This window comes from Metarhizium robertsii (assembly GCF_000187425.2).
Source record: "Metarhizium robertsii ARSEF 23 chromosome Unknown MAA_Scf_5, whole genome shotgun sequence".
NCBI classification, from domain to species: domain Eukaryota; kingdom Fungi; phylum Ascomycota; class Sordariomycetes; order Hypocreales; family Clavicipitaceae; genus Metarhizium; species Metarhizium robertsii.
The window spans coordinates 3,898,836-3,911,081 of record NW_011942193.1 but is presented as its reverse complement, the minus strand read 5'-3'; the positions used below and the strand labels follow the sequence as shown (position 1 = coordinate 3,911,081).

The following is a 12,246-nucleotide window of genomic DNA, read 5'->3' as shown; positions in this document are numbered from 1 at the left end:
CGCCAAGGTTCAACCCAGCTAACAGATATGAACTGATAATATTCCTTTAAGTTGGTGTGTCACTTGAACCCACTACTTAACTACCTTATTTTGCACGTCGCCATCTTTACCCTGTTTATTTCTTCGTAAAGTTCTATTTGCTATATTAGTAGGTATAAATAACTATGCTTAATACACGCGATTTGATATATATATATATAGTGCCGTCTAACCGAGAATCCCAACGTTTTACGCCCGTGCATTTACAAAATAGTATCACGAAGCCTTTCACCTTATAAAGTTGGAATACGGATACTGTTAGATACCAATAATAATCCGAGCTAATTTGGCCGAAACTGTAACCGGGCTATGCCTAATACAGTAATTAGGGCCCGTTCCCCATTAGGCGCTTGGCCTTGGACAACGGGCTCGAAAATGGCAGAGTGGGGTTGGGAAAGAAAGATGAGATGCCAAAATTTTAAGTTTGGCGCCTGGCATTGCACCTTGAAGTCTAGATCAAAGCGTTTATTTTCGTAAGGTTAGGAGGCTATATGCTTTATCATGTCATACGATGTGACTAGACCTACAAATGTGCCTCTCCTTTTCCGAAGCATAATAATGCATGCTAAAGCAGACAACTGCCATGTCTGTGTTTCAGTAATAGCCACCTGGACGCATCTCCACCGGTGCGCAAGTACAACGGCGCTCTGTGGCGTCTTGGTGGCGGTAAATGAATGGGCTGTCAAAGACTAACATAGTTCAGCTGGGCAAGGAATGACTCAACGTCGGCTCTGTGAGACGCCAAGATTTAAGATTCAAGGATGGTGTAACTTCTTGTTGGTCGCTGGCGTCAGGAGGTGTAATTTTGTCATGTGCATGGAGTTGTTAGTTCATCTTTTGCATATCAGTAAGTGCAGCGTTATATTATGCTGCTTTAGGTTCTATAATCGTGGAGGATTCTGTAATAACGCCGAGCTCAGCGAGTCTATTATCGATTTCATACAGCGACAGTGAGAACACGTCGACGTTGTGCTTTTGGGCCAGTGCGTGGAATGCGATTGCGCCGACCCTTCGGGGGCCGGAATCATTCCGAAGCTTGCAATAAAACTCGGACTATCATTACCTTAACCAATAAGAAGTGGTAAAAGTGTGGCGTCCCTAGGGCGTTGGCGCCCGTATCAATTCCTATCAATTACCTTTCGGATATTGTCGGATAATGCCTCCGTCACCCAAATGATTCATGGCGCAACAGTTGAGATGGCACCACTCATTAACAGAGTTAAGAAGTAAGTTTGTCCTGGAAACTAGGACCTGAGAATCTTTCGTCTTAAATCTCAGTCTATCAACCTCTGGCAGGAGATAGTCCGCGAACTTCGTTCCACCATTCTATCTACATCAAACGAACATGGATAGAGCCAGTTGCCCTCGAGGAAATGCCGATATGTACGGATTCGGAATCCGGCTTGGGTTTTATATTAAATTTTCGGTTGTTTCGCTCTGTAGTCAAATGAAATTACACGCATGATACAAGTATCGTGCAAGCGTAAAATCTAAAACAGTATTGGGCTGTATTGGGTTTTATATACAGTGGCTCGCAGGCGGTCTTGCTTCTGTTCTCGAGCTCGAATCCGATGTCACATCTAGTAGATTTGGACTCTTGTCATTTACCCTTGCCACGTTTATGGCCGGTATTATTCAGACTGCCACCTCAAACTTGACCATAGTTGACATTTACGTTTTTACTCCTTTGCTTTGGCTATTTTTATATGCTTCTTCCAATAACTCCATACAAGTTCATTTCGCAGAAGGTTCACAAACTCCCTGAAGACCCCACCAAATGGACGGTTGTTGTGGCAAGCCCAGAGATTGATATCATCCAGCAGTGTCTGCTGCTGGCTGTGTCTGGGTTTAAGCTATGCTTCTGGATAGTTAAGGTATTATGGGTAAAACCTAACCAGAATGTCCAGACTTCGGCTTTCTTTTTTGTCGCTTGACGCTTGACGCTGAAGTTATGCGAGTTATAAATATCGTTTTTGATAGCTGTATGGTCCTACTACTTTTCAACCGGCTTCTTTCTGCAATAAGCAGGAAGCTGCCTGGGCGCAGTGTAGCAGCTCTCGACGTGGATGAAGCACGGGTAGGACAGACAGATTGGGGAGTTTTCAATCCACAGATCTCAGTTTTGGGGGATGATAAGTAAGATATCTCGTCTATTACAATTATTGGCACTGAAAATCTGCTGTAGGAGAGGAAGGCATGCTCTATATTGGGTTGACGGCTTCAGGGTATTCGCATCCTGCGTGGTCATCGTTGCGACTGAGCTCACGATGAATTGGAACCATCCTCAGGACATGTATCAAGTTGGGTCGGCTGGCCATATGATCCCAGGCGACGAGACAACTTTATTGGACACATAGCGACACATGAGAGGCAGCAGTTTGAGGCGACGTGTCAGAGAAGTGCCCAACCGTTCGATTTAATAATTAGGCGACTAGTTACAGCCCAGGTCTGCCCATTCTGTGGATATCGGCCTGATGAATAAATTCGTTTATTTAGAGGGCCCGATGACAGCTCAACACGGCAGGCTGAGGAGGCAATGTGAGCCAAGGGTCAAGTAACTAGATGTCACCATGTTTTAGTTGTGGCAGAGGGGGCCAACCGCGACTGCTGACTGCCGGTTTTGCAATATAAATGCTAGGCTAGGAATATAGCCAAAAAAAAAATCTTGTTAAAAAAAAGGCTAGCTAAATAAACAGAGAATATGATATCGGGATACCTGCCCTCTAACTTTTCTCAAATTCATCCAATTGCGTCTCGATGCCAGAGATGGCATCCGAGTCGACCAACGGAACTTGAAATTTGTGCCTGGCACGAAATACATAGTAGCCCAGACCAAACACCATCCAACCACCAAACACGACGATGGAGTAGTTCATGTTCTTTGCCGTAACAGGCATTGTCGTCGGGAACAAGCTAAATATGATGACGGTAACCATCCATATAGCACCCAAAATGTTCAGTGTTATGCCTGGCACAAACCCAAGACGAAATCTGCCGTACTGGTGCGGCTGCAAGTTCCACCGGCCGTGGAAAAGCATATACAAGACTGGCAATAGATACGACAAGTACAGCCCAATGATTGCCATGGACAGGATGGCATTGAATGCCGTGTCATTACCCAGGTAGATGAAGCCTAGTGCGAATTGGAGCGCAACCACGGCAAGAACTGCGTTGAGCGGAATCTGCAGACGGGGACTGATGTGAGATAGACCCTCGTGATAAGGGGTCGCTTGATCGCGAGCAAATGCCCAAACGGTTCTCGACGTCGACATGATGCCCGCAATGGTGGCCGCGACGGCGATTAATATGACCATGATGGACATGATTGTGGTGCCGACGCGTGAGTTGGTAGCGTCAAGGTAGATCTGCATGAACGGGAAGCCCAAGGGCGCATTTTCCAGGTCCGTAGATCCAGCCGAGTACAGCAGCACAATCACATAGGCCAGACCCATGACGCCGTTGACAAAGACGCTTCCGACCATGGCCAGCGGCACGTTTCGACTCGGCTGAGGCAACTCTTCGGCAAGATGGCACGCCGCATCGTAGCTGCGCAGACAAGCAAGGGTCAGCAAATATTGTCACGGACAACGGGGCACAGCGTCTTACCCAAGAAATGGATATACAGCGCTGACAAGCCCGACGAGCCAAGAGATGCCGTCGCTGCCCCAGCCGCTGCTGTTGACAAAGTCGAGAAACACGACTTGACTGGTCGTCTTCTTGGCCATTGCCGCCAGCGTAGCAAGTATGCCGACGAATCCCGCAATGTGGATGATGCCTGACGAGGTTAGATTGAAAACAAAGAACCGACTTGGACGTCTTTTAGACATGGACACCCACCTGAGAGGATGTTGACATGAGGCATCACCCGCATGCCCCAGATATTCAGGATGGCGGCATAGGTGAGGACGCCCCAGTACAAGAACATTCCTTGCCATCGCAGCGGGATGTAGCCGTCGTCATTCAGAACAATCAGCGCTTGCGTCTGCAGGCCCGCAGCAAACGCAGCCGACGACGTCAAGATGATCTGGCCGCCTACCGAGATCCATCCCGTCACATAGGCGGCCGTCATCTTGCTGGGCCCGGGGCACAGCGCAGCAACCCAGTGATATTGGCCTGTAGCGAGCAAAAGGTTGGTACATATGTAAATTGCCACCGCAACTATACTGAAAAGTGCATCACGTACCTCCAGCAGTGGGATAGATGGACGCAATCTCGCCAAGCGAGGCGGCCACGCACATGGAAAAGAAAAACGACAAGACGCTACGCTTGGTCAGCCCTGTCAACGCCTTTTATTTTTTCGACTCTATCCGTTCCATTGATCTTACTAGTTGTAGAAGAGGCAGGGGGAGCCACCGCTCACCAGCGCGGTCGCAATCACGGTCGAAGTGGCCTCCCACGTCGCCATCAGGCAGATGCATAGCGAGACCAAAGCCGGCAGGGAGAATCGCCTCTGGAGCTCCTGCTCATGGCCCAGCTGGGCAAGACGCCGTTCCTCATCCATGGTTTCTGCGTACAATGCGGTCGAGATGAAAACAAAAAAAGAAAAAAAAAGAAAAAACTATTCAGACGCTCTAAACAACCGCGCCGTGTAGATTGCGCTGGCTACTTTTTTAAAGGAAGCGTCGACGGTAGAGGTGCGTTGGCGGCCATCACGACGGACAATTTGTGGTGACGATCAAACTAGCCTCGCAAGGATGCGGCCTAGGCTCAATCAGGGCATCCGCCTGGCGACGAAATACAAGGTCGATATCGCCATTGCGATAAGGGAGCGGTTGCTGTCTGTGTTTGTGGCTGGACATGGCCGGCTGGCGCTCCCCGCCTTTTAGTTTCCGATTCCGACTTCGTGGGGAGTCGTGTCTGAAGGGGACTGTGGCAGACGCCGTTTCACAGGGTTGCCAGACTATTGATAATCAAAGATGTGACAAGGCTCGGGGTGAGTGCGAGTTGAGGGGCGGCTTTGACACACGACCGAGTATAGACTATAGAGACTGAGGGCTGCAGAGTGGCGGGCCATGCCGGGTAGCCTGCCAATGGGATTCAGATTCCTGTCATTAACGTTGAAAACTAATACAGTCGTGACGCCCTTGCGACCGTACAAGGCATCATGTGGTCAGGTCCATGGTACTTGGGGAGAGTTGGGGAGAGTTGGGGTAAGTGGTTGTTGAGAGGCTGTGTCGCTGGAGAGCAACCCGGAGTGGCCCAAAGTATCAACTGGTGCTCGATTCAACCCTTTATCCATGTCCTCTTGTTAACTTTGGAATTCAGGCCTCTTCCTCTTTTTCACATAGCTGTCCAGGCAGGTCTCCAAGCACCGGCCCCGGAGTCTTGGCAAGCGGGACATGCCAATATCGTGGATAGGGTATTCAATATATTGACTCGGTCGGCTCTTAATAGGATCTTGCATACATGCCAACTATGACAGCCCCCATCTCGACAAGGTACCAAAGCGTCACCGGTCGATGTAGAATGGAGTCGTGAAACCCCCCGGCTCCGAGGCTCGGGCACCAGGAGTCGTCTGGAGACGTGCCCCGTGCCATGTCAACCCCAGAGTCCCAGACACGGGCAATTGGTCATCAGCATTGAATGCCGATGCTGTGGATACTCGACTGGGGAAAACATTGCCACGATGATTGATTGATGGCAAATCCACTCGGAAAACAAAGGCCGTGTTCCGAATACCCCAGACGCTCGACTTCCCCTCACCAAACTGACGCAGGTGGCCGCCTCCGAGCCTCATTTAATCAACGCATTTGTTCTCTCGTCGACCTGCAATCCTCTGCAATAGGCAATTGATCCATTCGAGCACTGACAATGTCTGCGGTCCCACACCCCCTTTCTGACCTCTCTGCGCAAGAGTCCAACGCCGCCAGAGATGCCGTCCTGAAGCTGCATCCCGGCGCCGTTATTGACTTTCGAGCCATCTATCTGCTCGAGCCCAACAAGGCCGACGTGCTCAAGTTTCTGGCTCTTGAGCACGCCGCCAAGCTCACGCCCGACAGCCCTCGCCCTGCCCGTCTTGCCCAGGTCAAGTACGATGTCATCGGGGGCTCGGAACCCACGCAGTACCACGAGTCTGTCATCAATGTCGCAACAGCGCAACGGGTCAAGCACACGGTTGTGGGCCAGGAACACCATGCCAGTCTGTCCATGTAGGTATTTGCACCGCCCCGTTGCCAGCAGACGCACCGGCTCACCCGTCCGTGTAGCTATGAGTTTGAGAGGGTAGTCGAGGTTGTGAAAAACTCCCAAGTCTTCCAGGAGAAGCTCAAGTCCATCGAGCTGCCCGAGGGATTCGAGCTCGTCGTGGAGCCCTGGCCGTATGGAGGGCCCGACGAGGCCGACGGCCAGACTCGGCTCTTCCAGGCCCTGTGCTTTGGTCGAGACACGAGGAGCGGGAACCCAGACTCCAACTTTTACGCGTACCCGTTGCCCTTTATCCCCATTGTAGACGCGAGAAAGAAGGAGGTGATTCGCATCGACCAGCCCGCAACGGGCGGCAAAGGCGACGCCCTCAGCGGTGCCTCGCACAAGACGCAGGTCCTGGATCACTGCCGGTCTGCGGAATACGTGCCCGAGCTCATCCCGGGCGGCACGAGAAAGGACGTCAAGCCTCTGACCGTGGTGCAGCCCGAGGGCGCGAGCTTCACCGTGTCTGACGAGAACCTCATTGAGTGGCAGAAATGGCGCTTCCGCGTCACCTTTAACCCGCGAGAAGGCGCCGTGTTGCATGATGTCCGCTACGACGGGCGCGACGTCTTGTACAGATTGAGCATCAGTGACATGGTAAAGACGCCCAGCCCCCCCTTTTCTCATCAAATTCTTCATCCAAGCTAATCAGTACTGCCCGGCACCATGCAGACGGTGCCGTATGCCGACCCCAGAGCCCCCTTTCACCGCAAGCAAGCATTCGACTTTGGCGACGGTGGACTGGGAAACTGCGTCAACAACTTGACGCTGGGATGCGACTGTCTTGGAGTCATCAAGGTAAGCCGCCGCGTCTTTGCATCCCGCTCCCACCCCGTCGTCCACAGCTGCTGATGCTTCTTCCCGCGCAGTACTTTGACGGGCTTCTCACCAACCCAGACGGCTCAGCCCAAGTGAGCAAGAACGTCATCTGCCTTCACGAGCAGGACAACGGCATCAACTGGAAGCACACCAACTGGCGCACGGGGCGCGCGGTAGTCACCCGGCGCCGCGAACTGGTGGTGCAGTTCATCATCACGCTCGCCAACTACGAGTACATCTTTGCCTTCAAGCTCGACCAGGCGGCGGGCATCACGCTGGAAGCGCGGGCCACGGGCATCGTGTCCGTGGTCAACATTGACGAGGGCAAGACGGCGCCCTGGGGCAACGTGGTCAACCCGGGCACGCTGGCCCAGAACCACCAGCACATCTTCTGCGCGCGCATCGACCCGGCCGTCGACGGGCACGGCAACTCGCTCGTGCGGGAGGAGAGCGTCCCCGTGGCCGTGGACCCGGCGACCAACCCCAACGGCAACCTGTACGAGGTGCAGACGACGGTGGTCAAGACGTCGGCCGGCATGGACCTCGACCCCATGCGCAACCGCGTCTTCAAGGTGCAGAACCCGTCGCGGAGGAACCCCGTCAGCGGCAAGCCCGTCGGGTACAAGATCACCACGCCGCCCACGCAGCTGCTGCTCGCGGCGCCCGGCAGCATCCAGTCGAACCGGGCGCTCTTTGCGCGGCACCACCTGTGGGTGACCAAGTACAGGGACGACGAGCTGTACGCCGGCGGGCGGTACACGCTGCAGAGCCGGCTCGAGGTGGATGGGCTGGCGGACGCGGCGGCCCGGGGGGACAATGTCGAGGATGAAGATATCGTGGTGTGGAGCGTCTTTGGGCTGACGCACAATCCTAGGGTCGAGGATTGGCCCGTCATGTAAGAATCCCTCTTCCCCTTTACGCTCACTTTTATGTGCAGGCGGCTGCTAACTTGACGCGATTCAGGCCCGTGGAGATGCTGCAGGTGCACATTACGCCGTCTGACTTTTTCACGGGCAACCCTGCCATTGACGTGCCGTCCAGCTTGGACAGCGGGTCGAAGCTGGCCAACGGGGAGTGCTGCAAGCCCGCCGCCGTCAATGGAAACGGCGTGTAGATGGTGTAGATGGTGTAGACGGGGTAGAATTGGTTTGGAGTCACGTAGGCTAGTTGTGCGCGCATAGAGTAGACCAATCTTCAATGTTGCATCGACATGTACAGACTGATGAAGCCTGTCACCACATGGCCAGACGTGGATCGTGCATGTGTATTTCACTCGTGAGCAGTCACAGGGCATCTTTGCGCGAATTTGTTTGCGGGTAGATTCCTTGGCCCCTGTATTTTGTTATCTACACATGTAGTCGCTTGCCGTCGGCATCACGTAGTTGTGTCCGATCGCGGGGTCAGGATGACGAGCCGCCCATGAGACGATACGTCCATCCGGCAACTTGTTTCTGGCTAGAATTTGTCAAATTTCCGCCGCTGTTTGAGTTTTAGTTTTAGTTGTAGTTTAATTTTTTTTTTCTTTTTCCGTCTCTCATTTTCTCAAGTCGCGAATCGCCGGATCTACTTCCGACGTGGCGGACATCTCGCCGTGTGGGTTTCCGAATTCCGACTCGCAGCCTCGCACTTGGAACACACGGCAGTCTCCCGGAACACATGCGCCCTCCACTGCACCAAAGGTAGCATTTAAAAACATTGAACCCACGTATAACTAAGCTGCCGAGTGCCAGAACCCCATTTCCACCGCTTTGCTCGCGCACCACCCCCCTCGACGCACAACCATGGCACCGATTCACCGCGTCACCCTGTTCAAGATTGAAAGCGAAAATGACCGGCAGCACTTGCTAGAACTGTACCGGCAGATGCCGACCAAGGCAGTCAAGGTACGCCGCCTGCTCTCCGCCCCTTTTGCAACATTACTTTTCTCACTCGTCACCCAGGATGGCAAGCCGTACATTCAGTCGGTGACGGCTGGGCCGACCAAGCCGGACCAGCGGGCGCAGGGGTTCACGTTTGCCGCCATTTCCGTGTTTGCGTCCCTCGAGGACATGGAGTACTACGACAATAGCTGCGCGGCGCATGCAAACCTCAAGGAGTTTGCGAAAAAGGCGCACTCGGGCGCCATGATGGTGTATTTGGAGAATGGCCTGTAAATGCATGTATCAAAACCCAAGGGTATAAAAAAATACAAATTAAATAAAAGCCATATATATAGTTTCAAAGCGCCAAGGCAAAAATGCCATATATACATAGACACGATGGAAGCATCACCCGTCGTCACATGAGCCCCTGCAAGAAGCGCCGCGAAATGTCCAGCCCATCGCCGCCGACAAGGTCCGCATCCAGCGCATTGTACAGCCCCGAGTCAAAGTCGTCCGGGAACTGGCTCCCCTGGCCCAGGGTGTCAAAGAGATTCAAAATGTCGTTATTCAGCTCCGTCATGTCCGGGATGTCGGCGCCCAGACCGGGGTGTGTAAGAGCGCCCGGGCCCGGACGCCCGCTCGCCGGCCACACCTGGTCGTCGTCGGCGCGGGTGACGGACGGCCGCCCGCGGACAATGTACGCCGACGACGCGTCGCTCCCCAGGGTCCCCGCCGCCGAGGGACTGTGCAAGCGGTCGCCGGCGCCGCCGTCGTCGCAGTCCTGCAGGCCCAGGCTCTTGAGGCGCGGCAGCAGGCCCCGGATGCTCTTCCACAGGCGGCGGCTGGCGATGCTGTGGCGGCTGAAGCCCCTCACGAGGCCGATGGCGTCGATGAAGCTCTGCGCGCAGCCGGCGGCGAAGACGTTGGGCGCGTGGCAGATGGCCAGGGAGATGACGGCAAAGGCGCCGAGCAGGAAGTAGTTGAAGGCGTTTTGCTGGCGCGAGTAGATGTCGGACGTGGCGTTGAGGTGCACCAGGACCTGGACCGTGTCCTGGGCCAGGTCGACGGCCGCCTTGGCCCGCGCGAGGTCGGCCTTGATGGTGGCCGCGCTCAGCAGGTGGTGCTGGTAGATGGAGATGCGGGTGAGGTTGCCGCGGAGGTAGAGGAAGGCCCGCAGCCGGTGCAGCACCCGCGGCTGCGACCGCGTCGAGTAAAACGCCCGCGGGTGACGCATCTGGAGATGGGGGGGGATCGACTCGAGCCACGTCTGCGTGCTGGCGTCGAGCGCGTTGGCAATGTCGGCCGGGATCGACTGGCACGCCGAGCCAAACGGCGGGATTGCGTCCCACAGCTTGGAGCACAGCCGGGCGTAGCCCACCATGCATTTCAGATAGGATGAGTCGATGTCCTGGTGGCGACGTCCCGGTTAGTATACGTCAGGGTTATGTTAGGGTTAGGGTTACTGGGTGAGAGGGCGAGATACTGACCGGCTCGAGAAGCGCTGGGTCAATGTCCCTGTCCGTCAGCGCAAACGAGAGGCTCGTGCCGAAACTCCACCGGCGGTCGAGGACGTAGCAGCACCAAAAGACTCTCAGGGCGGCGTGCCGCGACTGCGGATCGGTAAAGTTGTCGTAGAGACTCCTCCGCCGGTGCAGCCCCATCTCGAGCGCCTCGCGGGCCGCGATGCCGATTGTCCTCCAGGCCAGCAACTCGTCGTCGCAGTGGAAGTAGTAAATGCTCTGCGGGCGACGGTCAGTCCAGCTGGGGTCTTGTCAAGTTTTTTAAAAAAAAATAAAAAAAAAAAAAAAAAAAAGAGCGCGCGAGCTACGTACCAGCATCATCAAGAGCTGGATCCCCTTGAGCTCCACCTCGGTCCTGGATATGCGCGCCGTCACGGCCACGACCGACTCGGCAATGGCGGCGCAGAGGTCGTTTTTGCCGTGCGCCTCGATGGCGATGCCCGTGGCCACGGCGAGCTTGGCCAGCCGCACGTCGGTCCACGTCAACGGCGGCTCGTGGACGTCGACCCTGGGCGCCTCGTCCAGCAGCGAGGGGTCGCGGATGACGCGCAGGATCTGCTCCGAGCGCGCCGCCAGCTCGAGGATGTTGATGAAGGGGTACACGGATTCCACCTCCTCCTCGAAGACGGCCAGCAGCCTCGCCATCTCCTCGGGGGAGCACTCGGCCCAGAACTCGACGTCGGTGGCCTCGGCCTGCTCGGGCTCGGCGGGCGACGGCGCGCCGCTGGGAGACGGCGACGGCGAGGCCGGTATGCCCATGCGCGTGAGCGACCGCTCGGCAATCACCAGGCCGTACGACGGCCGCGTGGGCCCTACGAACTGCGGGTGCTTGGGCACATTGTCCTTGGAGGTGTTGGACGGGGAGCGCGCCGCCACCACGTCAAAGTGACTGGCCATGGTGGTGCGCGCCCCGGGCGACTGGTGCTTGAGCTCGTCTACGGTCCTGGAGAGATCTGTCACCTGCTGTCGCAGCTTGGCCAGCTCATCCCCCAGCGCCTGCATCTGGTGGTTGCTATCCATCGGTTAGCATCAATGCTATGAGTCCATGACATGGCATGATATGGGACGGGGGATCGCGTCGTCCACCCACCTCTCCTCCTTCTTCTTGCTGCTCTGCGGCGTGACGGCGGCAAATACGCAGTGTACGCCGCCGGCGATGCATCGCTCACAGCTGGAGCCGTTGACCGGGATGCACTTGAGCTTCTTCTTCTTGCACTCGTTGCTTCAAACATGGTCCTCATCATCAGCGTCAACTGGTCTCTTTCTTGCCCGAGAGGGACGACGGCGGCCGCCCTGGCCAGGGTGTCTGGCAGGCACACCCGTCTACGCAGAGGTCAAACGGTCAAACGTACCATGCCACCGACGTATACTTGCCTCGCTTCGGCTTGGGAGCGGCCTCTGACGACAGACTGGGCGGCACAGGTCGCTTCGGGGGCTCCACGTCGGCCGTCTGGTTGCTCACGGGCGACGAGTTGTCTTCCATATCGACGGGCGGTGTCATTTCCGGAACGCTCTTCGGCTGCGTGGTGGCATTTCCGAGTGGGAAAAAAGCAAAGATGACCACGGCTTGCAAACCAATCTTCAGTGAATGGGTGGGACGAGGAAGTTATGCAACGCGTCTCCGCGCCTCGCCGGAACCCATTCCGGATTTCCGACCACGGCGTTTTCGCCCGCCAACGCACCCAACAATCCATCCTCTTGGCCACGGCGGGAGCGGGGCAAGAGGGTCACGTTTTGTTTGACTCGCGTTTTGAATCCTGGAGAAGGACGAGCTGAAGCGACGCTTTGCAGCGCATTGTTGCTCGTCTAGCGCCCAACCG

The 12,246-nt window shown here is 55.5% G+C and overlaps 4 protein-coding genes across 4 annotated transcripts; 2 read left to right on the top strand and 2 right to left on the bottom strand.

Annotated features, from left to right (window-relative positions):
• Positions 1 to 2,762: 2,762 nt before the first annotated feature.
• MAA_06940 (amino acid permease) lies at positions 2,763 to 4,540 on the bottom strand (the record flags this gene model as incomplete). The annotated part of the gene is made up of 5 exons (XM_007824938.1): positions 2,763 to 3,585; positions 3,646 to 3,814; positions 3,877 to 4,152; positions 4,223 to 4,299; positions 4,365 to 4,540. 5 exons carry the CDS (start codon positions 4,538 to 4,540, stop codon positions 2,763 to 2,765), a joined length of 1,521 nt encoding a protein of 506 aa, XP_007823129.1.
• Positions 4,541 to 5,850: 1,310 nt separating this feature from the next.
• MAA_06939 (copper methylamine oxidase precursor) lies at positions 5,851 to 8,158 on the top strand (the record flags this gene model as incomplete). Its single annotated transcript, XM_007824937.1, has 5 exons — positions 5,851 to 6,188; positions 6,246 to 6,822; positions 6,898 to 7,023; positions 7,095 to 7,939; positions 8,008 to 8,158. The coding sequence occupies 5 exons, from the start codon at positions 5,851 to 5,853 to the stop codon at positions 8,156 to 8,158; spliced, it is 2,037 nt and encodes a 678-aa protein (XP_007823128.1).
• A 667-nt stretch (positions 8,159 to 8,825) lies between these two features.
• On the top strand, positions 8,826 to 9,197 carry MAA_06938 (Stress responsive alpha-beta barrel; the record flags this gene model as incomplete). The annotated part of the gene is made up of 1 exon (XM_007824936.1): positions 8,826 to 9,197. The coding sequence occupies one exon, from the start codon at positions 8,826 to 8,828 to the stop codon at positions 9,195 to 9,197; it is 372 nt and encodes a 123-aa protein (XP_007823127.1).
• A 124-nt stretch (positions 9,198 to 9,321) lies between these two features.
• MAA_06937 (fungal specific transcription factor domain-containing protein) lies at positions 9,322 to 11,909 on the bottom strand (the record flags this gene model as incomplete). Its single annotated transcript, XM_007824935.2, has 5 exons — positions 9,322 to 10,314; positions 10,394 to 10,645; positions 10,739 to 11,438; positions 11,517 to 11,648; positions 11,779 to 11,909. The coding sequence occupies 5 exons, from the start codon at positions 11,907 to 11,909 to the stop codon at positions 9,322 to 9,324; spliced, it is 2,208 nt and encodes a 735-aa protein (XP_007823126.2).
• Between the last annotated feature and the right edge of the window lie 337 nt (positions 11,910 to 12,246).